General features: G+C 39.7%; 1 protein-coding gene across 1 annotated transcript in view; it reads right to left on the bottom strand.

Annotated features, from left to right (window-relative positions):
- CDH8 (cadherin 8) overlaps window positions 1-27,781 on the bottom strand; it is a 213,391-nt gene that overhangs the window by 172,952 nt on the left and 12,658 nt on the right. Inside the window, exon 2 of the mRNA XM_006129384.5 lies at window positions 21,773-22,203. Within this exon, the coding sequence (XP_006129446.1) occupies window positions 21,773-22,024 (252 nt within the window). The 5' untranslated portion in view covers window positions 22,025-22,203. The remainder of the gene's footprint in view (window positions 1-21,772; window positions 22,204-27,781) is intronic.

The raw sequence follows: 27,781 nt of genomic DNA, 5'->3' as shown, positions 1-27,781 counted from the left end.
GCTATTAATTGCAATGTCTGGCAAAACATGGAGAGCTTGAAATTTGAGCAATTAGACATCCAAGTTCTGCCCTCAGTTAATCCCATAAAACATAGTGAAATCTCTAGACAATGTTCCCTATAAGCTCGGGCAGCCTCCTACGAGAAATTTAAATGCTATCCAGCTAATTAGCAGAGTGTCCACAGTGCCCACAGGTGGCAGCACATGTTTCTACTGGTGGTGCACACCCGCACATGCCTTGGTGCACATAAAATTTATTCAGTACATGGATGGAAAATTTAGAGGGAATATTGCCCTGGGTTTGCATGAATCCAGTTATAAGCAGTTTTTGGCCAAACTGAAAATTTAATTATTTTAAAATTAATCCTCTATGTGATTAGTAAGAATGAAAGAGGCAGTGGTTCTTAGGCAATTATAGCCCACTTCCTGTTGTATTCTAATGCCCAATAATATTATTAAAACATAAGATTTACGTTTGAAGACAAAGACAACAAAACACACTTCATCTATCATCAAAAATATTCTTGCTCATTCTGAAAAAATCTAGTGATTGCTTTAAAACTAGGGTTGCAGAACTTGTAAATGAGAGTTGCTCTGTTGGATAATCCTCCTTCAGCAAACCCGTAGGAGTGTTGGCTATATTTATGATCGGATCATTCATCCATTCTGACTCTCTGTTCTGTTATTGTGAGTAGGAATGATATTGAAATGTACAAGAATTGTGATCTCTTAGAACAAGCAGGCAAAGCACTGGAATATGAAGATGCAAATGTTCAAGCCCACAAACCAAACCAAAACTTAAAAGTCTCATTTCAGGCCTACCATGCTAGTCTTGACAGTGTCGCTTTAATGGATCCATTTTGCCTAAAACTATTTCTTTTGCCTTGCATCTACAATTCAGCTGCAGTTTGTGTCCTCATTTCAGCACATAATTTATTTGGGAAGGAATGAAATAAATTCACTGTTCTGTTCTGTGTTGCAACCCAGAAAATGCTAAATACTTGCCTATTTCTTCCCTGTCCTTTAAAGTATTTTTGTTCAACCTTATAAGTTGAACTGAAACTTCATATTTTTTTTTGATGTCTGCAAGTGTCAAACTGACAAAAAATACAAAATAACAAATTACAAAACAGGCTATAAACCAGTGCTTCGAGCCAAAGTTTAAATAATACATACGTTAGACAAACTATATTCATTCCAGTGCAATTCTGTATTAATCAAATAAAGTGGCCTGTAGGGGAAATCAAGTACTGGTAACTTAAATTAAAAAAAACCAACAACAAAAAAAACCCTTCTATTCATGTTTCCTTCTACAGGCTTACAGGAATCCTAATTGTATCCTGAAATTCCTTCATTTAGTGACTATGGGTGTGTCTAGACTACTGAGTTTTGTCGACAAAAGTGGACTTTTGTCGACAAAACTATACCTGCGTCTACACTACCACTGAGTTCTGTCGACATAACATCGACAGAACTCAGCAGTTTTGTCGACGCTGGTAAACCTCATTTTACGAGGCATAACACCTTCTGTCGACAGAGTTCTGTCGACAGAAGGTGTTATTGCCTGTAGGGTTGCGTCTAGACTACAGGGTTTTGTCGACAAAGCAGCTTGCTTTGTCAACAGAACTGAATGGGTCTAGACGCTCTATGTCGACAGAAGTTTTGTCGAAACAAAACTTCCGTCGACAAAACCCTGTAGTCTAGACATACCCTAAGTTTCTTTGAAGGTTAACTTTTTGTCCCACTGAAATTAAGGAAAATGGGCCAGTGTTTGAGAGATTTTATTTCCTGTATGAAATTGTGCTCACTTGCTTGTTAATAGGTAAGGCACCCCTTGGGTAAAGGGATATTAAAAAGGGAGTAGGTATAGTGTGTATACAAAGAAAATATTTTCCAATTATGATTCACAAGGTCCAGAAAATATTACTTGTGACAGATGATTATGAATAAGATAATTACTGAGAGCCTAATGTACCTAAAGCTACAATAAAGGAGAGAGAAAAACATTATTAAGTGGTTATTGACTGTTGCTACTACTCTTTGTAACAAAAGGCCAACACAGTAGCAAGGACAAAGCTGTGCACAATTTAGGTGTAATGCATTATATACAAGGATACCACTTTACCACTTACATTGCCCATCATTAATTCAGATAAATGAAAATATATCAGCTTTTATTTGACAGCCTGGATGCTTTATGTCACTCCAAACATGCTTAATAGGATTTTTTTAGAGTCAGATAAAAAGAAGAAAGATTCAGAAATATATAGGATAAATGGTCCTACTAAAAATGCTTTCCTTTCTCTTCTTACATAACCAGGGCACGTGTAAATGCATTTCTAGTGAGCAAAGCTACATTTCTAAAAGAATCCAGAACAAACAAAAAGTGTGCAACACACTGAAAATTGGCAGAACCTGACTTGTGGAAATTAAGTTCTTTTTACCCCATGTTTAATACTTCAGTTAATGAAAAAAGATATTCTAATTATGCAAATGTCAAGACTATTATTATCCTAAACAATTAAATCACAAGCATGAAAACACAGGGAAACAAGATTAAATTCCATGTTTAAAGTATTTTGAGTTTTAAAAGGTTGGCATAAATTGCACTGTATATTACTGAAATGTCAAAAATGTCTCTACTTCAAGGACGGTGGATGAGGTACACAGATTATTGTAAGCTCAAAAACTTCTCTTTATCACCAACTTCACCCAATCTGTGTCTCTAGTGTCCTGGGACAGACATGGCTATAACTCTGCTTCAAACTCAACTTGAAATAGTTACTTAGAATTAATCCTCAATTTACTCAGTGTGGGAGGAAGAATGGTTTTGGGGTTACAGTATGGGATTGAAAGCCAGGATATTTGGCTTCTATGGGCCTAGATCCATGATGGAATCAGATCTGTATTCATGGTCCATCTACCTGACTTCTCATAGCATCCACTGTGGCTATTGATGACCATGGGATCCAATTTTGGGACAGGGGATTTAATGATTCCCTTTTTCCATCTACAATATGGTGTAGTCTATTTTCACGTCCTTTATTTACTAAGTGCTTTTCTGCCCATTGAATTATTCAGGAACACCCTATCTTAATATGAAATTACATTTGTAATGTGTTTCAAGAGCCTCAGATGGAAGGTGTTGAAAAGTTCAAATAATTTTCATGTGAGTGAGGGATTCGAAATGTGTGTGAGAAAGAGCAATGGGAAGGATGTAAAAAGCTGACTTCTAATGATTTAGCAGCTTTCCTGCTGCATAATAGATTTTGTCTGTGATGTAAAATGGTCTCAAAACAAGGACATTCTTTTTGAGATGCAAGCACATGCCACTGCCACACAGGGCATCCCAAAAATCATTAATATGTTTAAACATATGACAAAGGGTATCCCCTTCATGAAGTCCCTGTCCACCATGGACATGTTGCAATGCTAATGAGATATTGGCTATTTATGCTCCTTTGCTTACTGCTCTTCTGTAAGAATTCCAGCCCGCTCATATTACAAGATCTTCTCCCAGTTGTTGTGGCCCCTCCTTCCTAACAAGAATCCTTCCAGTACATCCTTCCAAAATATATACACTGTTCTACACTATTTTCTTGCCTCTTGCACTTCTCCACACTTTCCCCAAATACCAAACTACCATAAAAGAGCAAAAGAAGGTCACATGCTGCATCTTGGAGTTTGAAGTGTCAGGGAATAGGAAAGGTCAGTCAAACTGGCTCTGCAGCAGTGCTCAGTTTTGTTAAACAGATCTAGGAGGGAGTTCAACTTGCTGGATTTAAAGATGGACATTTCAAAATATTTGTACCTCCTCCCTCCCCGCATACCTAGACAATATGATGGGTTACAAGCTGTGATTGAAAATACAGTGCAAGAATTTTTTGGAGGGGAAACACGTAGAGCAGAATTTTTCCCTAAATAGAAATGAAAGGACAAAGGGTACGTCTAGACTACAGGCTTTTGTCAACAGAAGTTTTGTCAACAGATATTGTCGACAAAGCTTCTGTCAACAAAGAGCGTCTAGACTACATCCAGTTCTGTCAACAAAGCAAGCTGCTTTGTCAACATGACAGTGTAGACGCAAAGGACAGTGTAAATGCAATAATTTTTGTTGACAAAACCCTGTAGTCTAGACACACCCTAAGATATAACATGTTAGAAGGGCTTAATAAGGACAGAGATTTACTAGAGAACTTGCTGTGGGAAGAATAAACCAAAGATTAAATGCTATAGGATTATTGGTGTCCCTGAGGGTATGTCTACACTACCCTCCTAATTCGAACTAGGAGGGTAATGTAGGCATACCGCACTTGCAAACGAAGCCCGGGATTTGAATTTCCTGGGCTTCATTTGCATGAAGCCGGCCGGCGCCATTTTTAAATGCCGGCAGTTCGAACCCCGTGCCGCACGGTTACACGCGGCACAGAGTAGCTAGTTCGGATTAGGCTTCCTAATCCGAACTAGCTGTACTCCTCATTCCATGAATTAGGAGGGTAGTGTAGACATACCCTGAGAATTCTGAAACAGATGACCCTAAGATAGTTCTCTAGGCGGTGTCTCATGGGGAGACATGAATTTCCACAATATTATGTCCTGATTATTTCTGTGGAAAAGTTACCAAGATTACAGAATTCTTCTACAGTTATTTTAGCATGTACCAACATAGATTCTAATGCTTTATTGCAGTTTTGAAAGCTTCTAGAAGTGAAATGGAATTTCAAAGGAATCAACATTTATATTATTCTGGAGTATATCAGAACTTTGCTCTGACAAAGGAAATATCTTAGAAAATAAGCTTTAAAGCTAAAATGGTGCATTTCTAGGCAGCTCCTATTAAAGTGGGAAGATTAATTCTAATATTTTCTGATTGTTGGAGGAAGCCATGACATTTACAGTGATTATGCATCATATTCTACACTGGCATGAACATGGACTTTATTAATGTTTTTCTCTATTCAGTTACTGAATATAAATGTTTCAGAAACACTTCTAAAAATGATTGTTATAATCTGCAATTCAAGATCCAGCCTTCTCCTCCAAAAAAACCCCAACAACTCCACACCTTCCAGTGGACAGATAAGTAAAATAAAGAGTTGCAATCCCACATGAAATTACAATATTTCAAAATTTATTGTCATCCCAAAAAGCCAAAGTTTTGAAAATTTGGGCAAAATGAAAGAGTCTAGAAAAATCAGTCCATAAATGTCAAAACATTTTGGGATTTACTGTGGAAAAAAAATTGGCATTCCCAATTCCTCATTTGGAGTAAACTCAATTGCATTTCCCTATTGTGCTTCCGTACATGATGGGAGCTCTAATTTGGAAGCTTGATGCCCTATCCTTCTATGGGACAGGATCTCTAACTAGACTACATCTTCCACTACACACCCGCCATGTTGCTTGTTCAGAGGGAGGCCACATTCTCTCCTGTGTGCCAAGCTCTGTGGAGGACTACATGTCCCAGGAGGCAATGTGGCCTGGAACCACAACTCTCTTTGTGCCATCTACCAGAATAGACTGTATGTTAATGTTGAACTGACTCAGAACTAAATGTTTTGGGCCAATCTAAAAAAAGGAAACATTCCAATTCAAATCAAGCCCATCTGAAACAAAATATTCTGCCTTGATTTTCTCCAATGGGAGAGAAGTTAATTTGTTTTCCAAAACCATGTTTTCCCTCAAAAATCATTTGGATGAAAAATTCCTGACCATGGTGCTACCAAACAAACAAACAAACAAACAAACAAACAAATAAATAAATAAATAAAATAAAATCGGAGGTCAGCAAGGAAGGACCCAGAGGCCACACATGAGTAGAATCAGCAGACTGGAGGAAGCAGTCTGATTCCTTTCTGTGGAGGAAAGGCTGCAAAGCAGACAGCCTGAAAGGCAGGACTGGATAGCTGGCCAAAGAGAAAGCCTATTGTTAGTAGGGAACCTGTGGAAGGCAGGATAACACAGGGCTGTCATCAGGAGAAAGGGGCATGGAGATTGTGACCTTGCTACTTTCATTTCTCTGTACTGCTCCTCAGGGTAGGTTGGGATTTGTGAGAGGCTTTTTATTTTGTTTTGATGATACTATAAAAGCATAGGGTATTTTAATCTGAAATTGCTTACAGTCCTCTGTGTACAAAGTTTATGAATGTTTATGTGAATCCAGTGAGGGCTAGCACCTGGAGGGTCTCATGCTTGGAGAGGTTTCAATGCTCACCTCATGGAAGCCCAACATGCTGCAAGACATTTAGGAGATGGCTTTAGCACAACAACACTCTGTGGAGAGGTTGGCTACAGCATCTTATGATCATAATTGTAATGTTTATATGGTATGTGGGATGCTCCTTTAGTACATGTTGTATTTATTTCAGATGGGTGTCCTCACAAGGATGAAAATCAGACTTGTCACAATTTGCTAATTTTAAAAATTCCTTTATGCTCAAAGCATTTGTTTACAAATATTCTACTTATCCTATTTTTGTAGGCTTCTGGAAATATCGGTCTTTTGGACTCCCTGGGTACACTGCACGCCTTAACTTGAAATAAGCAACACAATTTGAGCTACATCAATTGTGTAGCTTATTTCAAAATAGGCAGTGTGTACACAGCACTTATTTCAAAATAGAGCATTCTTCCTCTGACTTTCCTTATTTCTCATACAATGAGGGTTACAGGAGTTGGACTAAGAAATCCTCCAGCTCAACAGTATTTTAACACTATTTTGAAATAATTGCCTGCTATGTAGAATAGTGCTAGTTATTTCAGAATAGTGCTAGTTATTTCAAAATAGTGTTGCAGTGCAGACGTACCCCCTTTGAGCCTAAAGGAGTAGAGGTGGTTAGGACCTTTAAACATAACTTTGTTGTTGGTGTTGAGCAGCTTCAGTTTTGATGGATCTCCTAGACTCATTAAATTTTAGAGAATAAGTTTTGTATTTGTCTAGTTTTGATATTTTCGGAACAAAAAGATTTGCGGACTTTTTTAGTCAAAGTGACTTTTCATGTCAAAATATTAGATACTAAATTTAAACAAAAAAAGAGCTTAAAATGAAAAAGGTCACGTTTGAAACAAATCATTGTGAAATTATTCAAACACAACATTTCACTTCAATTGACCTGAACCTTCAAAAAAAAGTGGTTTGGCAATCCTTGCACATTTTCAAACTTTAGATTATTCTTCCCTATTTGAGATTTGAAAAATTTCAACATTTCAAAGTATTCTGGTATGTGAAAATATTATATCCCACCCAGATGTAACTTGTGGGCAGCCATCTGGAGGGGATTTATATCTGTAGTAGGCCAATTGGTCAAAGAGGATGCTACTGCACCTGAGAAGAATGCTAGAAATTTAGCTCTGCAAAGAATAAACTATTTTCTTTTAATCATTTTCAGGGTGTGATAATTCCATAGACATGAAGCCTTAGGTACAATCAGTTTATAAATGTGCATTTTATATTATAGGAGTTTTTACATTATTAATATATGTCATTGCACACTTATTACTCTTATCTCTCAATCACACCAGAAAATTCAATCATATTTATTCCTTTAAAAGTTAAATTGTATTATGTCTAAAAATAGTGATCCAAAGGTAGGCAGCATGATCTCGTGGATGGGCCATTGCACTGAGAATCAGAAGCCATGGGCTCTGTTCTTGTGTAGAGCTTCAGTGTGACATGGGCACTCTCTCTCATTTCTTTTCCAGCTGTTCTCTGTCTGGTCCAATTTGGAGGCTTTTGGGGGCAGGGATTGTCCCGTATTATGTGTTTGAACAATGGAAACAAAATGGGAAACTAATCTTTATTGGTGCCTTTAGGCACTAGAAATAATAATAATATTAATAAAATTAACATTTATGGATTTTTTTTAATTTGAGAAGATTTACAATTTATTTTACTTCACCACACTGGTGTGTCTGGGAGCACATATGATGGTTATGAAATCAACATATTGCATCAGCAACGTCTACTGAAAAAGCCCATCTATAGGTCAAAGCCAACCCTACCCAGCTATGCATCCTTTCTTGCCCAACAAAATCTTTCTATATGTTTTAAATGGTTTATAATGTATCTGTTTACTCATATGAAAATGCAGCAAAATCCATTAAGTTCATGTACAGGCAGTCCCCGACTTACGCGGATCCGACTTACGTCGAATCCGCAGTTACGAACGGGGCTGCCCCAGAGTACACGGACTGCGGGACCTCGCGGTCCTGCCGCCCGTGTACTCTGGGGCTTTCTCTGCGTCTCCCTGGTCTGCAGACCAGGAAGACGCAGAGCAAAGCTGCGGAGGGGCTCGGGCAGCGGGCACCCCAAGCGCGCCTGGGCTGCCCCACCGCCGGCTTCCCCGCGGCTTTGCAAAGCTGCGGGGGGGCTCGGGCAGCGGGGCACCCCAGGCGCGCCTGGGCTGCTCCGCTGCTGGCTTCCCCGAGGCTTGGCAAAGCCGCGGGGGGCTCGGGCAGCGGGACACCCCAGACGCGCCGCGGCTGTCCCACTGCCGGCGTTCTCAGAGGCTTTGCTCCCCGTCTCCTTGGTCTGCTGGTCTCCAGCAGACCAGGGATACTGGGAGCAAAGCCACGGAGGACCCAGGCCGCAGGACCGTGGTGCGTCTCGGTCCGCCGCCCGTGTCTTCCTGGTCTGCTGAGGTGGGGGGGGGGGCGCAGCTAGTATGCCCCCCCAGCAGACTAGGCTTTTCTCCAGACGCCTGTGGCAGAGCAGCTGGGGCGCTGCCGGTTGGTCCCGCGGCGCTGCTCTGGGTGCTACTGGGCCAACCCAGCAGCACCCCAGCTGCGCTGGTCCTGATTCAGCTGCTGCTGGTCAGTTTCAGCAGTGGCTGAATCAGGACGCCTGGGGCAGAGCAGATGGGGTGCTGCTGGGTTGGTCCAGTAGTGCCGAGGAGCGGCGCTACTGGAGCAACCCAGCAGCACCCCAGCTGCTCTGCCCCAGGCGTCCTGATTTAGCCGCTGCTGAAACTGACCAGCGCTGACTACAGGAAGCCCGAGGCACAGTTGCTCTGCCCCGGGCTTCCTGGAATCAGCTGCTGATCAGTTTCAGCAGCAGCTGACTTGGGGACGCTTGGGGTTCTTAACTTGATTCTGTATGTAAGTCAGAACTGGCGGTCAGTTCCGACTTACATACAGATTCAACTTAAGAACAAACCTGTCCCTATCTTGTACGTAACCCGGGGACTGCCTGTATATTTTTTTAGATCAGCCCCAGTGTTCCGTACCTTTACTATTCCAGGAAGTTTTAGCACCTCCAATAACATCATCAACATCCGTTAATAACAAAAATAAGTTAAAGCCAAAACAACAGACCACATTTGTTAAGTCTTGCTTCAGAGGATTTGGATGAAGGAAGAAACACAGGCACTTTGCCTCTGGCCTTTTCTTTTCTTTTTCTTTTTTTCTTTGTCTGAACAATACAGCAGCAGTGGGAATTGCAAAACATGCCAATGATCTACATTCAGTGCCTTATACTGCATAGTAATAAGAGAATATGTTTGCCTAATAGACAGATGCTTTTAAAAAAAGACAGCATGAAATGCAAACAAATATATGAATAATATTAAAATACTGTGTTAAAAGAATGCTTGTTAGCTTGCAAAGTCAAACTCTCAAAAGTTATAAAATACCAGAGTTAGGATTGTCTTTGGAGTCTCAAGTTAGTCCCCTTATGAGTTCACCCTGTAAACTGAATGAGGCAAGGTCTTGTGGAAAAAATAAAAAATGGCATGTGGTCATATAATTAAAGACTATCAGAATGCATAAACACAAGGCGGGCAAATTAAGGTTGCTTTGGCAACTGCAGAACTGATGTTTTCTAGCTCTTGAATACTCAGCTACACAAATAAACTAAATAACATTCTTCTAATGTCAAAAATTATATGCAGTTTCCTTGTTTTTTGCTAAAGAAAAAAGGTAGATTTAATTATATCATTCACAACAATAACAGCACTCACATCATGCATTATCATCAGGGTTTGATTCTGGAACTTCAACGCTATGGGTACATCTAGTCAGCGGCACTATTTCGGGTACATCTAGTATCCTGAAATAATGGTTTTCAAGTCTTAACAGTGTGCCCGTTATTTCAAAATGAAATTGCAATAACAGGCTTGCTATTATGACATCCTGATAAACCTTGTTCCACAAGGATTAAGAGACTTGTCGGAATAGTGCTCTATTCTGCTCAAATTGCATAGTTTATTTTGAGCTAGCACCGCTGTGTAGATGAATGGTTCCAGAGGCTATTAGGGGGAATCTGACCTGTCTCTCTCCTCTTCCCTCAGAACTGGGAGAGACGTATCCCCTAGATGAGCTCTTAAGAACAGGAGGATGGGCCAGTGAAACCGCGTTCAGAATTTGAAAGTGTTTATGGAGTGGGAGGAGTCCAGCTCGTCTCTCTCTCTCCCAAGCAACCAGGAGTAGGGAGGTTCACGACACATGTTTTGAATCTAGAGGGGCATTTTGGCCACTGGGGTCATGACCATTCCTGACTTCCTTCCCCCATCTTTTAGTGAAGCTGCAACAGCCGTTCCCATGTTTCTACTGCAGCGCATACTGCTGCAGCTTTGGCAGCATGGGGAGTTAGGCTTTACAATATTTGTGTTTAGTTATTATTTTGGCATGCTGCCATCATTTTCCTGAAGAATGAAAGTGAGAGAGAGAGGAAAAGGCATTTTTTATCGCTTCATATGTCAGTGAAAGATCAATAGAATTTCATGGGACACAGAAAAGGTACCACTCTGTCCTCAAGGCTTTCCCCTGCTGACTATCAAAGGTCTGCTACAAACAATAGCAATGAGAGAGCTTTTCAAATAAAAGGTTGAAAAAATATTTTAGAATGGAAAGCTTTAGGCAACCTGTCACTGCCAGGTCCCTCATATAATAATATGAAGCCTGATCCAAACCCAACTGAAATAAAGAGAACGATTAGATGGTACTGGGACTAGAGCCATATAGTAGATGTCTGATATATGACTCCAACTCAAAATGTAATTCTATTAATCCACATTATCTCTAGTATCTATAATTCATATTTTTTCCCCAATTAATCAAAAGTTCTGTTTTTCTTTCATGGCATTTACTATCCTGATTTCTCACACTGAGTCATTACAATGTGTAGCATTTCCTTTATTATTATTAAGCTTGAGGCATGATGATCTTAGAAATAAAGTTATATCCATTCTGATGAAAGAGTTAAAGGTTGGTGCAGTTTCTTTTTTCTTCCAGTGTCTAGCAGACATCATACCCTACATGGCCAGTGCTACCTACTTGGTGGGATTCTCAGAATAAGAACAAGCCATGTTTTATGTATGCTGCTATCTCAGCAACGGACAATAAATGAAACAAAACAGTGGCTGGACTGAAAAAAGAAGATGATTTGGGCATTCTTTCCTGTTAAGAGATATCTAACAGGAAATAACGTAACTTTTGATGGTTTTACCTGCAACTGGGCTCTTTGTCTCAATTAGGGGGAATATGATGAAATAAAAGACTGTCTCAGAAAGGAATGCTGGAGGGTATCTTGTAGCAATGAAGAGCACACCAAGTTTGAAATACTAGCTCAGGATTTCTCTCTCGTTTCACAAGAGGCTGGATGTACTATAAAGTGAGCAAGCACCAGAACCAGAATGAGGCAAGGGATTTCTTATGTTACTCCTAATAATTCCTCTGGTTTGTTCAAGAATGGCATGAATACTCTCAAGTCACACTTAGCTCTTCTTAGCAGCTGAGGTGGTGGCCTTGAGAAAAGGGCCCTGATGGAAGTAGTAGGCCAGGAGAACTGCTCCCCCAGGAGAGAAAAAAGGGATAGCTGTACATTTACTATTAATGACCCCATCTCAACAAAGTACTTCACAGGATCTAATGATACTTTTAAAGTTAGGAACATGCTTAAATACTTGATAAAGCAAGGCCTCCATGTATGATTCTAAAATAGTTTACTTAATTTTGCCTGAAAAAAATACTTCAACTTCCACCACGAACACTTCAAACACTGACTGAAATATTTATTTCAGTACTGTGTGATCCAGGGTTTTATTTTTTATGCTAAGATGAGTGACTGTTTCACCTTCAAAGATTAAACTGTGAAGTCTCTTATGTCCCATTAAGTGGAGAGTGAAAATCAGCAGTCCCAGATTTATATCTTTGGGTCTGTCACACAATGCCGTGCCACATGAGGTACCAATCCGCTGGATAGAACCAAGACATTTTAAATAAGAGGATTCCATGAAGAAAAAAACCATGATTGTTCAAACCCTTTCTTGTTATTTTCACACAGAGACTGATTTTTTTCATGACAGGTATGATATATAAATGTATTCTAGTTTAAAAAAGAAACCTAGGTGTCTTAAGCATACCTCTCAACGGTCCTTCATTCCAAGGTATGTCACTCACTTGAAGTCCTAAAGTTACCTCCGTGCCCCACAGTTCTGATGTTCCCTCCCTTCTGCTGTCAAAAGCTATTTACCTCAGAAACAAGTAAACATGAAAGTGTGGTGACACAGACCAGCTTACACTAAAAGACTGAATCCTATTGTATTTCATGGTTCCTGCATGAATAATATTTACGTCTTTCCCACATTTGGGCATTGGCAGATTGAGAGAGAGAGATTTCTCAAGGCTTGATTATGATACATTCAGTCCTTCACCTTAATGATTTGACTCTGACCTGCGTTGTCAGCTATGGTAAGTCACTGCCATCTGATGGCTCCTCAGTGGCCTATGGGAAATAAGTAAGTTGCCAGACCAGCTCATAGTGGACAGGTGCCTGTATCACAAAAACTACCTTCACAATTGGCACTAATTGGTACTCATGTTGACAAGAGGAACAGAACCATCCTGACAGCACCAGAGGTGGTCCCTCCAGGTAAAATCTGAAACCCATTTGAAGAGCAGTATTGGGATGTTTATACCATTATGTCGCATCTGTTACATGGTCACTGAGGACTCCATTCAATTTTTCATACTGTCACTTGCACTTTGTGGGGACACTTGAAAAACATTAAAATTCATTCAGAGAAAAATAAAATGTTTAGCTCAGTGTATTGATTAGAACAAGCACCTAATTTCCCCACATAGAATTAAGCTCAATCAAAATGATCAATCTTCTGAAAATCAATCTTGCATGAGGCTTCAAGAAAATATGTTAAGGAATAAATGCTAAGGAATGATAATATTAAGAGGGCATCAAAATACTAGATTTCCTAAACTGAGTCACTATGTAAATGATATCCACAGCATGCATGTTCCCCCACCCTCCTTCTTGTGTGTTATTACATAAACACTTGTCTGTTAAGCCTAAAAGGTAGGGCCCAATCCTGGAAGGTGCCAAGAATACTGGAAAACTTCTCTGCACCCTTAAATTCATTAAAGAGCACATACACCATCTCAGAAGATGCTTAGCACATTGCAGGATGGAGTCCTTCATGTTTATTCTGCAAAGTGCTTTATACATGAATAGATGCTAGACAATAATGGATCACATCCCAGGCCCTCCATTCTGCCTTGCTTCCTGCCACTCCAGCAGGATAAAGTAGAATTGATCTCCTGGGTGGGGTAGGTCAGAGTGGGCAAAGCATAGTTTTGCTGCACTCCAGGATTTGCCAGCTGGCAGAATGCCATTTTCAGTCAATGCAACTGAAATTGCTCAAAATTGTGCTTGGGGCTAAACTGACTCCAAGATTGGTAGGAGGGGAGCATGAAAGTGAATAATAGCAAGCACTGACTCCCCTTGCTCAGGAATACAAAGTCCTATGATTCTGCAGCTAGCTATGTGTTGTTGTAACTTAAGCCATGAGATTGCAATAATATGATTTTCAAACTGTCTGCATTTTGAAGAGACACTTCCAGGTACTTTAGGGAAACAGTTTGGTCTTGTTTCACATTATGTTTGAATAAGGAATCTTTTCTAGGTTGTATCTACTTGAATACCTATTTTAATAGCAACGAAAACTCTGCCTACGGTGCTATTGCATGCAAACTGTGCTTTTTCAAAAGAGAGCGTCTAGACTCTAAAGTACTCAAAAAAGTAGCTTGCTTTGTCAACAGTACTGGTTGTAGTCTAGATGCTCTTTTTCGACAGAGGCTTTGTCGACAGTATCTGTCAAAAAAGCTTCTGTCGAAAAAGGCGTGCAGTCTAGATGTACCCAAAAATAGGTAGGAAAATAAATTGTATTTTTGTCTTCTGAGTGTTTATTAACAAATAATTAGGAAAAAAGCCATCCATTAAGGGACTATGAAGATTGTATAGGAAATAGAAAACTTAATATTCCAACAGTCTCAGACGGATAGCCGTGTTAGTCTGTAATTTTAAAAACAACTTTTAAAAAAAGAAACAGTAGTCCTGTGGCATCTTAGGGCCATGTCTACATGAGGAAATTATTTTGAAATTAGTAAATTTGACTTAACTCCCAATTTAACAAATTCGAACTAGCATGACCACACTATGGGAAAGCCTCAAAATTAATGCAAGAAAGGCTTTGTTAATGTGGATGCACTACCTCAGACTTAGAGGCCCAGAAAGCACTGAAGAATAATTATTTTGAATTAGTACTAGGAGTAATTATTTTTAAATAGTGGCACCGGAGCATCCACACTACTGTTATTTTGAAATAACTATTTCAAAGTTAGAGTTACTCCTGATGAAAAGCTGGAGAACAGATTTCAAATTTCAAAATAACGGTCTTCGTAGTGTGTTCAGTCCGCTTATAAATTCAATGGGGAGGAGGGCATTTTGAAATAAAGTTCTAGTGTAGATCAGAATTTAGGCTGTGTCCAGACTCCATGCCTCCGTCGACGGAGGCATGTAGATTAGCCAGATCGGAAGAGGGAAATGAAGCCGCGATTAAAATAATCGCGGCTTCATTTAAATTTAAATGGCTGCCCCGATCTGCCGATCAGCTGTTTGTCGGCAGATCGGGAGAGTCTGGACGCGATGCCCCGACAAAGAAGCCTTTCTTCATCGACACAGGTAAGCCTCGTGAAACCAGGTTTACCTGTGTCGATGAAGAAAGGCTTCTTTGTCGGGGCATCACGTCCAGACTCTCCCGATCTGCCGACAAACAGCTGATCGGCAGATCGGGGCAGCCATTTAAATTTAAATGAAGCCGCGATTATTTTAATCGCGGCTTCATTTCCCTCTTCCGATCTGGCTAATCTACATGCCTCCGTCGACGGAGGCATGGAGTCTGGACACAGCCTTAGAGACTAACAGAAATATATGTATAGTGTCATGAGCTTCCATGAATTTTATCCATGAAAGCTCATGATACTATACATATATTTTTGTTACTCTCTGAGGTACTACAGGACTATTCATTGTTTTACTTTTTAAAATTGTTTCAATACTCCAACAGAAAAAAGGTAGCGTTTAAAATATAAAGCTAAGCAGAACAGAGGCCTAAAACTACTACATGTATATAATATGCCAGGCTCTTTTTGTGGGTTTAGCTGAAAACAATTTAATGGTGCACAGGACTATGTCATCCCTGAAAGAATACATCCATAGACTGCAAACTTTCACTCCTTAACATTGATTTCTCCCACTGAGGATGAGGCATGTAGTTCTGCCCCTCTTGAAAACAGATCCCTTTTGTAACATTAAGGAGAACAGCAGTATCAGGCAGCCACAAAAATAACTAACTAATGAACTGACTAAATAAACAAACATTTTACATGCAAATACTGAATGTGATCACACAGTCACGCACAATACAGACCCCATAGCTCAGTCTACACTCTTCCATTTGTGATGCTGTTTCCATTTTAAGCCTCAGTACATTGTCTTTTCAGCACTACCAGTCCAAAAGCCCACCTGGGAACACATCACATCCCTCTGTACTGAACACCTCTGACAGTTGCAGGAAAAATTCTCACTTTTCTAAAAGCCTGATCCAAACCCCACTGAAATCAGTGGAAAGACTTTCATTTACTTGGCTGGGCTTTGGCTCATGTCCATGGAAAGATGTATACAAACATACATGAAGGCGGCAATTGCTACACATGGCTTTGGAAATAGAAAGAAGTAAAATGGAAGAAATCCGAGGGGGATCCTGAGAAGAGTTGGGAAGATCCGTGGGGACAGGAGGAGCAGGCTATTGAAAGAGCATCAATCTGACTGTATGTCAGTATAGCTCCTTTGAGTCTGGGGTTTATTACTGAATTATTCAATATTGACTCCAGGAACAAAAAAATAAAAGGCTTTTGTCACTTTCAAATCCTTTCTATGTGCTTCTACTGTTTTTTGTCTCCTGCACTGTACCCATAAATCATAACTCTAATGCATAAACTAAACAACCTAGGTTTTGCCTGAAAATGTCTGTCTCCTACACTGGGTCCTATGCTATTTAACACATCACAAATTACACGTACTATATGTTTAACTTGGGTTCCATAAGACAGCAGATAGGAGCTATGATAACATGCCCCACATATTTTATTACATTGTGCAGGTTGCCTCATATTTACTAACTTTATTGTCTACTTCATTGTGAATTCTGTGGTTGTCAGTGAAAGAACAGTGACATTTGATACACTACAGATTTCATAGCACATCTGCTATGAAGATGTAAATGCGTGCAGAAGAGTCTAAGAACATACAGCAGTGTATATCAACTTTAAGTTCTAGCTAACTAATCAAATCTTTGGGGACAGCATGCCATGTCATCGGACATATCACTCCACAGATGAATGAGATTGTCAGTCATTGGAAGGCTGGCTGCTGCTACCTGAAATACACTGCACAAAGGTCTTCCAAAGCTGAAAGTAGTACCACTGGAAGGGAATCGGGACAGACTTACCCTATCGTAGGTAAATATATATGTGTGAATCAAAAGGAAAAGAGTACAGGAAATAATAAAAACTGAAAAAAGCTTTACAAACAAGAAATCCTGTGGCTCCTTAGAGACTAACTCTATATTGTGGCAAGTCTGGGCTAAGCCCTTTTCATCATTAGCTAGACCAGGGTTTTTAGAGGTCTGTCCCTCCATTAGTCCACAAGGTCTCTCCTTTTCTTACCAGCAGCCCACCAGGCAGGAGGGGTGATTGGGGGGAACCCAGACACACCCACTTGCTCCGGGTTTCAGCCCAGGGCCCTAGAGAGAGCAGGGATAGCCCTGAGTGGGCTGTGAGGCTTGGCCCTTGCCCCACTGAATAGTGACCCCCTCTCTGGGCCACTTCCCCAACCCTCCATGGGTACCTCCTCTCTGAAGCCTTGGAACAGGCCCTGTTGCCAGCTGCCTCGGGTCTGTCTCCTGTGCTAACGGCTGGGCTACAGACGCTGGAAGCCTACCCCAGGACCATAAACCCACATACCCAACTCCCCGTGTAAGTGCCTCTTCTTTAGATGAGCTTGAATAGAGAAAAGAGCTTATTGGTAAATATAATGTTTCTGTATTGTTTTAAACAATGCACTTGTATAAGAGTACAGCATCATTTAGCACAGAGTTTATGTGAACTTGAAAGTGAACAGTCAGTGTCCATATAAGTGTTTTCAATTGTATTTACATATGCACAGTACTAGAGAAAGAACATTCCTTATGGTGTTAATAATACAATAAATATGGAAAGGTAATTAATAAGCATTTGTATAATGTTTTATGTGCATTATCTAAGTAATCCTGACTACAACCCTGACATTTATATCCTCATCTTAAAGATGAGAGGAAATGGAGATAGGAGGTTTTTAAGAACTGGTTAGACAAACATCTGCAAGGGGTGATATAGATGGTGCTTTGTCTGGCCATGAGAACAGGGGACTGGACTTGATGACCCCTAAAGGTCCCTTTGTCTTCAAGTATTCTTTGATTCTATGGCCTGGTATCTTGCTCATATGGAAATCAATGGCAAAATCCCTACTGACTTCACCAGTATATCCTACAGATTTCAGCAGAGTCAGGGCTAAGATTAGAACCAAGAGCTACTTGTTCCCAGTCCTTTACTCACCTGACTCAACCACCATTGCTGTCTAACTGTTTATTTTATTTTAAAAAGAAGCTTTCAATTCTCCTGTTAATTTCACCCTCAAATTACTATCATTTGCTAGAGAGAGACCACACTGAGTAGTTCTTTATGTACATTGTCATCCTCCAAGGACAAAGCACAATAGTACTAGATAAGTGTGCAGCTGTACTTCATCACTTAAAATTCTGCCAGCATTTTAAAGCCTTGTTTTAAGGGATCTAACACTCATGTTTCCTAATTCTTGCACTCTGCATGTATGGTAGAAAAAAATATCTGGATCTGTGGGTGTATTTTTCCACAGTGTGTCAGTATTCTATTTCATTTAATTTATACACTCGCTGAAGTGACAATGCCATAAAGGACCGAACAATTCCTGATAATAATAAATGTACTGAGCACTCAATGGAGTGAATGACCCTTATCTTTGAGAAGTGCTGATTTTTAGAAGTGTGTTATCTAAGGCCAGGTCTACACTACAGAGGAAGGTCGAATCAAGATACGCAGCTCCAGGTATGCTACGCACCTGGAGTCTACATACCTTGTTTTGAATTTCCTCATCATCCCTTACTCCTTGCAGAAGCAGGAGTAACAGCCACCAATGGGAGGTGCCCTCTGAGTTCGATTTAGTGAGTCTTAACTAGACCCACAAAAATTGAACTCCAGAAGATTGATTGCGGGAGCATCGACCTTCCATTTAGTGAAGACATAGCCTAAGAGACCTATATTGCTCTTAGAAATTGTGTGCCAAGTTTTTCTTGTATCTAAGAGCTTGTCTTCACTATGGAGTGGATTGAGAATGCAGTGATTGATCCACCAGTAGTTGATTTATTGTGTTTGCTTAGGTTTAATAAATTGACCTTTGAGCACTCTCCCATTGATTCTGGAATTCTACCAGGATGAGAAGAGTAAGCAGAGTCAATGGAAGAGCAGCCCCTACCAATCTTTCCATGTGGCGTACAATAGGCCTAAGTGTGCAAACCTTGTGTTTGCATTTTCATGTCACAGCAAAAACCTAAAGAGCGGGTCTGCACATGTGGCAGATCCTTGGTGCATATTAATATGGTAGGTATGTTAGCTCTCAGATACTAATGTAATGAGAACTTACATAAAATGGAATAGAAATCACTATACATGACATTTGGCTTTTGTTTAACTTGAGTTACTTTTGGAGTTTGGCTCTTATGCTCGCTGCTCTTTCAGCCTTGTGATAGCACTACGTATGTTCAGAGCATGCTGTACAAGTACTGATCCATTGTCAATGTAATCAATACTCGTAACACATAGCAAATGCAACATGTAAACAGCATTGGCTATGCATGCAGTACAACACACATATACAAATGTAGCAAATGGAACAGGATGTCAGTTCTTTATTTTCTTACTTTCTGGAGACGCTCTACAATAACTCACCAAGTGTACTTTATAGTTGCCTTTCATACAAAGCACTGAAAAAGCTTTAAGGTCAATCATAAGGTAAAAATGGCCTTGACAGAGAAAGCAACAGAAGTGAAGGAGCAACCTCCAACTGTGCAGAATCAGAGTTAGGAGAAAAGCTGGAGGCAGAGCATAAGCAGGAAAGGAACTTGCAGAATATCAGGTAATATCGGGAGAGTGAATACACTGAACGTTCTGAAAACAAAAAGGCTAATTTTAAACTGGAATTTGAGATGGGTAGTTAAACAAAGGAAGGTGACAAAGAACAGAGATGCCATACCTCCGCTTTCAGGAAGCCTAAAAAACACAGTATCAATTTTAAAGTTGGTCAGGGAGTTAGAGCCTGACTTTTAAAAGTATTGAGAACATACAATCCCATTGGTTACAATGGAACTTATGGGATCTCATCTCTCTCAGAGTCAGGCCATAAGAAAGCAGAAATAAGCCAGAAATAAATATGATTTTTTGGAGGTAGCAATAGACACAGACAAGAACTGCTTGGAAATATTAAGCTCAAATTAAAAAATATGCCCCAAATTATTGTCCTTTAGAGTATTTTCCAATTTCTACTCTTTTCCTTCTCTGTCATGCCATTTACTAATTATGCAGCTGACCCAGCCAACTGGATATCGTGACATTGTAATCATAAGTACTGTTCAAAGTCCTAGCAGAAGATAGGTATAATGTCTTTATTAGTTTTGCCTGGGGTGTCATTCCCCTCCCTTTGTCTTCATTGATAAATTTAAACAATGCAGGAAATTAAATGCAAAAACTACTGAACTTCGCAGCACAGTTAAGGCTATGATTTAGAATAAAATATAAACTCTTACAAAACTGAGAAGCACTGCTCTCTCTCTCTCTCCTTCTGAATACCCTTAATTGTGCTTGGGTATTGCTGCACATATGGCACATAAAATCACATACACTTTTGAAAACTCTGCAATGAAAGGATGAACTAAAGAGTGTCTGTCTTGATTCAAAATCTTCTTGTTTGTCATCTTAAGTACTCTGCAAAAAGAGGCTTTGTTCATTGTTGTAAATGCAACTGGGAATATTGTATGTTAATAAACCTGCTGCAGCCTCATTGACGTTGGGTTAGTTTACTGACTGCAACAACATACATTAAGATAAAGCTCCCATTGGCGTAAATCAACATTTGTTTAAATTGAAATCAATGTCGCTATACCTATTTACACCATCTGGCCCAAAATTTGGAACCAAACTGATCATTTCACAAATTAGTTTGAGAAAGCAATGGGTAACAATTGCTGTTGGCATATTGGTTCAGCAACAGTTATCAAATCCTTACTTTCTTTGTCTTTTCTTCACCTGTAGAGCTATTGAAATTCACAGCAATTCACTGAAATATGTATGGAATGCTTTAATGTAAAATTATACATATTTTAACCCTTTGTCTGCCTAGATTTTTATATACCTTTTAGGAGCCTAGGTACTGTGGTAATAATGTGTCTTATTATTCAGACGAAACAGAAAGCTAATTACATGTTACAGTATTTATGACTATTCCAATGTAAATCAAACATCCAGCAAGAAAATATTTATTTGCCAGTCAAGCTTTATGATGAATGCAGATTACACAATCTCTTTCCAGGGCAAGAATAATTCTGAATTACTGATTGAGAGAAATGAACAGAGACATAAAAATAAACAAAGAGCTGGCAATAGACAAGGTAGGAAAGAGTATATGGCAAGCAAATGATATTTTATTCATATTCTCTGTCTTCCTGTTATTCATATTCTCTGTCTTCCAAAAATACTATGCCTATGATGTTATATTGCATGGCATGTACATTAGGGTCATTGTACAAATATAGCTTAGCCTTATGTCTTCTATTATATATGTTACACTTTCATTCTTGTGTTCAGGCTTGCTTAAATGTGCTCTGAGAAATTGTTAAGCTTTGTGCAGCAGGACCAAAAGCTGAAAAGTGACCATAGAGTGTACAAGTTATTTTGAATACTGTGCCAATATAAGCAAACAGCATATTTTAGAAAAGTCTGGAGAAAGGATAAGTATGCTGGCTAATGACATTGAAGGAAATGTGCATCTCTTTGTGTACCATTATCATCAAAAATAAAAGATGCATTTTCAAGATAGAAAGCAAGTTAGAACATCTTGTTGGTACCCTGAAGTCTCCAATCTGCTATAAAGATCATTCTGCTTTCTCCTTTCAGATGACCATGTCCTTTAGTTGAACCAAAGGGGAATAAATAATATCTAGATAACATACATTTTCAGGCAGTATGGAATGACCCAGGGCTTTAAACTTGAGCTTGATAGGAGAATGCAAGCCAGTGAGAACCTACATGTACTGTACATTTTTTCAGAATGAAAGAAAAAAAAATCTTGACTTACCCGGCCAACTAATATTGGTTCAGGTCCAGAAAACTCTTCTAATACAAACATTTGGTTCCAAACCCAGCCCCTCTTTGAACGGTTCAAAACTCTCTGTTGTCCACTGAGCCCACTTAGTCCCATACTGGATCCACTTGGCAATACTTGAGATTGATTCAATGGAGCCATATAAATGGAAGGAAGGACAGTAATCCATAATATTATTAATGGAATCCATACATCCATAAGCATCTCCGTTAGTCTTTCTGGCATTGTACCACAAGCTTAGCAAATCACTGCAGAAATAAAACGATTATTTTGCCTTCCTCCAGACGACAGCCATCCAGTTCATCATTCAGCAAAGTACATTTACTTACAGCTCCTCCATATGTTTGTAGAACAGTAAACATAAACAACATTTGCTTAACTTATTAAACCATGATCCATGATTCCTGCAAAAATAGGAGAAATACAAAGTTAGCTATAAAGTCCTTGGGAACACATTTTGTCAAATCTTAGTTATTTTTATGTCAGAAACAAGCTAAAATCCAGTTTTATATTTGTAGTATTTAAGGGTCTAGGAAATTAATTTTAATCCCTATTTTAAAGGTTAAAAGAAGAATAACAACTAGGGAACAGATTCCTCTGTCAATATTGTGTAGCACCTTCCTGCATTACTAGTTTCTTCAATTTCAAGTCAGAGCTACTCACTGTGAGCCAGCATATTAGAATCTGACCCTGGGTAAACCTTTCAGTAAAAGCTAGCTACAAATAACTCTGAAGCTGAGCAAGAATATAGCTCTGGGTAACACATTTTTTCTGTTTTTTATTCTAGGTGTCTTCTGCTCTCTTTGAAGTCAATGGATTGTACTAAGTACAGTTGCAGTACCCCACAGGATTGAGTCCTTTTTTCCCCCAGGCATTTATAAAACAAAGTTCAAGAACATTTTTTCTTATTCATGTATGGCCACAAGAAAAGAAGTTAAGTTTTAGTAAATATTTTAACATTAAGAAAGAAAGAAAATATTAATTTAATGTATGTAGAAGGAGGCAGAAACCAGATTTCCCATTTTGCAGGACATTCTGACATTTCATTTTCATTTTCCCTTTCCAAATGGCACAAATGCAAAATACCTGGAAATTTTCTCACAAAACAAATGTCCCCCCTCCGCCCCCCCCCCCCCCACACACACACAATGTATTTGGTGTCTCTCTCTCACACACACACACAAAATGTATTTGGTCAACCAAAAGTATTTTGCTACTAAAACAGAGAAGTAATTCCGTCTTTTAATTGTTAATGATATTTATCAACATTTAAAATATTAAAAAGTCATCATGAAACAGAAAATCAAAACATTCCATTTTAAAAAAAGATCAAAATGGAATGTTTCAACCTCACTGGAATGATCTGTTTCTGTGTTGCTATTTTCCTTTTTTTTTTAAATTGACTTATTTCTGCAACACGTTTTACTCTGGCTTCCTCAGAATTTTCAATGAAAAATTCAAATATCTGATCAGCTCTATATGTAAGTTAACTTTTCTTTGCCTGTGTCTATACAACATAATAAAACCATAAAAACAATAAAAATATAATTTGGCAAAAAAAAAAAAAAGACCTTACCTTTGAGACAAATAAAACTTGATGTGGAGATCTCCTATAACATGACTGAAAAAGGAAGGAGGGGGAATGGACAGGAGAAGATCATAAATGAAATCACCTCAGTGACTATCTTAGGGCATGTCTACACTAGGAAATTATTTCTAACAACTTATTTTGAAATAATAACTCCCGAAATAACTATTTCAAAATAGTGTGTCCGCACTACAAGGAAGCCTTGAGATTAGTCTGAGGCAGGGCATGTCTACACAGCAGGGCTAAAGCTGAACTAAGCTATGTAACTTGAGCTACATCAATTGTGTAGCTTAAGTTAAAATAGCTGATTTCGGCTTTTGGCATTATCTACGTAGCAGGAAGTCCGAGAAACAGTATTCTTCCTCCAGCTTCCCTTACTCCTCATAAAATGAGGGTTACAGGAGTTGGAGTAAGAAGTCATACAGCTCGACATTATATTGACTTTATGCCAAAGTGACTGCTTGCTGTGTAGACATGAACTATGTTATTTCAGAATAACATCCGTTATTCTGAAATAATGCTGCTGTGCAGGCATAGACTTAATGTGGATGTGCTACCTCGACTTAGAACCCCCGGGAGCACTGGGGAGTAATTACTTTGAATGACACTGGGGAGTAGTTATTTTGAAATAGCAGCAGTAGAGCATCCACACTACTAGTATTTCAAAATAACTATTTCTAAATCAGCATTATTCCTTGTGGACTGAAGGAGTTATTATTTTGAAATAACCAGCCCCTTATTTCAAAATAACGGGCGTTGTCGTGCAGATGCTCCGTTTGTTATTTTGAAATAAGGGCAGAACAGGGCTTAAAAATACCTTTGAAATAAACATCTTGAAATGTTTGTTTTCCTTAAGCATGGGAAGGTTCATCTGAAAGGGAGAAGCTAGTTTGACAACTTAAAGCAAGAGTCTCAAACTTCCAGCCGGGGGGAAAAGGGGGGGGCATTTAAGGCCCAACCACTTCCTCAATACATCCTGCAAAATAGTTTGAAAAAGTTATTTAATCAGGCCCTTGAAGCCCCTTGCCCATGGGAACTCATCTGCACACTGCGCTCCCAGCAGCACCCGGGCCCCCCCGCATCCAATCACACAGTCCCAGCTGCAGAGGGTGCTGCATGGTCTGGGAATATGTGCTTGCTGCGTGTACTGCAATGCTAACTGCTCTGGCCAGGAAGGTGCCTGATCTGATTTACTTCTGCAACCATCAGGGTGGGGCCCGTGGGCTTTGCTTTCAATTAGCCAGGGAAAGGCAGGCCGGCAAGGGCATAGATGATAGCAGGGAGGGTGGGGCATCATGGCACAAGGACATAGGGGTGTCTGGATAACTCAGTTTCATATCTTTTCTAAGATCCTGGTGTCTCGTGGATACAGGGGGAGACACTATCAACTTACATATATAGTATTGTCAACCCCAAAAGTTCAAAACTCATTAATCGGTCACCCCCGCCCTTCCCTCAAAACAAGAATAGCTTCTTGAAATCACAGTCTGGCAAACACTGAAAACTCTCTGGTATACAAGGAGTTGTATAAAGTTGTATGATAGAAATAAAAAAAAACGAACTAAGAAATTCAAAATAAAAAATACAAGAACCCTTCATCACCACTGAAAGTGACATGATTAGCCCACTAAAAGGATTTGAGGACTGGCACTGTCTCAAAGGTAAATTAAGTTGGAGACCCTTGTCTTAAAGCTACAGTATAGCCACAATGCTCTGCGAACCTTAAATGCAACAGTAGGTTACTTAAAAAGATGCTTGGGACATAACTAAAAAAGAAAGGCCCACTTACAGATATAATAGCGAGGCTGGAATTTTGGGGAAAAGGCTTCCTGATGTATACTCATTGTCTAGTTCAGAACCAAGTGTAGGACAACAGGGGTGGGAAAATACTAGCCCCCAGGGTGGATCTGGTCTGTCAGGGTTAGCCCTTGCTAGGCCACCATCACTATATTTACTTGCACCTCCACAGGTATGGGCAATTGCAGTTCTTTTTGGCTGTGAATAACTGTTCCCAGACAATGGGAGCCTCAGGAAGCGATGTCCCAATCTACACCACATAACGTAGCTCCGATTGGCCAGGAGCAGTGATCTGTGGCCAACAGGATCTGCAATTGCCGATACCTGCAGAGGAAGAGAGCTATATAATATAAAAACTTGAAAACATGACTATGATGTTTAAAGACTAGGAAAACAAAGAGAAGACATGTGAGGTTTGTTTTGTTTAACATAAAAATTACCATTCCAGGCACCACCAAAGATCCATCTAGCTCTGTATTCCATTTTCCAAAAACTGCCAGTGCCCGGTGCTTCAGAATAAGAGAACGGAACGGGCAATCACCCATCCCCCTATTGTCCACTCCCAGCTTCTGGCAATCAGAGAGTAGGAGCCTCGCAATGCCAGAGTTGCATCTCTGGCTGTTTTGGCTAATAGCTATTGATGGACTATCCTCCATTAACTTAGCTAGTTCTTTTAGGAGCCCCATTAGAGTTCTAACATTCACAGCATCTCCAGACAACAAGTTCCCAGGTTTGTTTGCTTTTAGTTCCATAACTGACTACATAGCTGTGGAAACCTCTTTCCAAGAAACTCTGAAACCATGAGAACCTCATCTTTCTAAAAAGGCAAGGAGAGTGGTTATTAACGTAAAACTAAGTCCAAGCACCTCTGAACCTCAAAGTGAGGCACTTTTGATAATGCGTCAAGAACAAGGTAAGTGCCCATTGCAGTAACAGTTATGGATCTCTGAGCTGATGACTGAATGAGGGAGAGAGAGCAGGAAGGTAATGCAACCTAATTCTCTGAAGAGATTTTCTGTTAATGTGATGGGGGGAGACGTAGCCTGACTTTGCATCTCCCTTAATCCTTACAAGTAGTAGTGAGGGACAAAGAGAAAGGACAGCTCTCTCCTAAGAACTTGGGTAAGTCAGAGGGCAACCCGCTTCTCTGAAAACAATGAATCTATGGAGAACTAGAGGGTTTGCTGCTACTGCCACGACTTTCTGTAGACATTACCAGGGAGAAGAACCTAGAATGTACTAGGGTAGGTAGGAGACAATTAGAGGGAGAAGGAACATATAAGCTAAGATAGAAAGAGTACACAACTTGTTAAATTGGGATAAGGTTTTTTATATTGTTCTGTTCATCTGAATCAAAAGCAAAGCAAACCTCAGGATGCTATGATTCATCAAGAAGTGTAAAGATCACCATCTTGGCTGATACCAGGGATCAAATCAAGGACCTCCAGAGCTCCAAGAATATGTGTTTCAAGCTTAAGTTAAACTCTGTAGGTGGGGATTGGGACACTCACCTCCACTGTGAATTTAAAACAGAAGGTGGCACATAACACACACACTGACCTGAGAGTTACACCTGCACCACAGAAATTAAGATGAACCAACCCTGAGATTGCTGCTGATTTGGACATAACTCTAATTGGCACCTTTTTTTTGATATTTTCAAGCAAAATGGTAATAAAACAGCACTTTTCATGTTCAAGATTTTTTTAAAAATTAGCTAATTAATGTAATTAAAACTGAACCCTATCACTCCAATGGGTACTCCCTTCTGAACAGAACTGAAGCAAATTGCAGGCATAGTGTGACATTTGTACTGCCACTGTAAATGTTGTATCCTTTTGTTATACAAAGTAGGGAGGATTACCTGTTGGGTTCCCTATCTTTGGGGCATCTGATATTAGCCACTGTCAGCAGACAGGATACTGAACTAGATGGACCTTTGTTCTGGCCCAGTATGGCTGTTCTTATGCATTTGATTAAATTAATATTAAAACAAAGCAAAACCCATACAGGAAGCTCAGACTCATTACTCTTTTTTCACTACAACCAGATTAAATCCCATCTAGCCATTGTTAACACATCAAGATTCTTTAACCCTGATTGGATCCAATCTCAGTGTAGCTCCATGGATGAGGTGAAAGCAACACATCAAGCAAATAAAAAACTGAAGCAACAACAACATTCATGTAGAAACCACATTTCATTAAACCTAACTCAGTAAAACAACCTGGCAAAAAGCACAGTTAACCTGAGTGCTGCGATCATGCATGTGCAATAAGTTCTCCTGCCTCAGTGGGAAAGGAAGGTTGAAGCATGTGTTAGGCATGACTAGTTACAGAACAAATCTCCCTCTTATCAGCGCAGTTTTTTGCTTTTTTGCACAAGAATATGTGCCACTCACAAGGAAGTAGACTCACTAGTATCTCCACAACGAAGGCTGATTTTTTGGAACCTTTGACTGTGAGCCTAATTACTCTGACTTTGCCAGTAGTGAATCAGTCTACTTGGAGCTGAGGGGCCTAGGCCAAGGGAGAGGCCTTTGACCAACAAGCAGAAAATGGGCTGTTGTCAAAAGTCCTGGCCAGTTGTGGAAACGG

Source organism: Pelodiscus sinensis, chromosome 12 (assembly GCF_052426305.1).
Source record: "Pelodiscus sinensis isolate ZL-2025 chromosome 12, ASM5242630v1, whole genome shotgun sequence".
Classification (NCBI taxonomy): domain Eukaryota; kingdom Metazoa; phylum Chordata; order Testudines; family Trionychidae; genus Pelodiscus; species Pelodiscus sinensis.
Note: the sequence above shows the minus strand (reverse complement) of the source record. Positions and strands in the feature narration are given on the sequence as shown.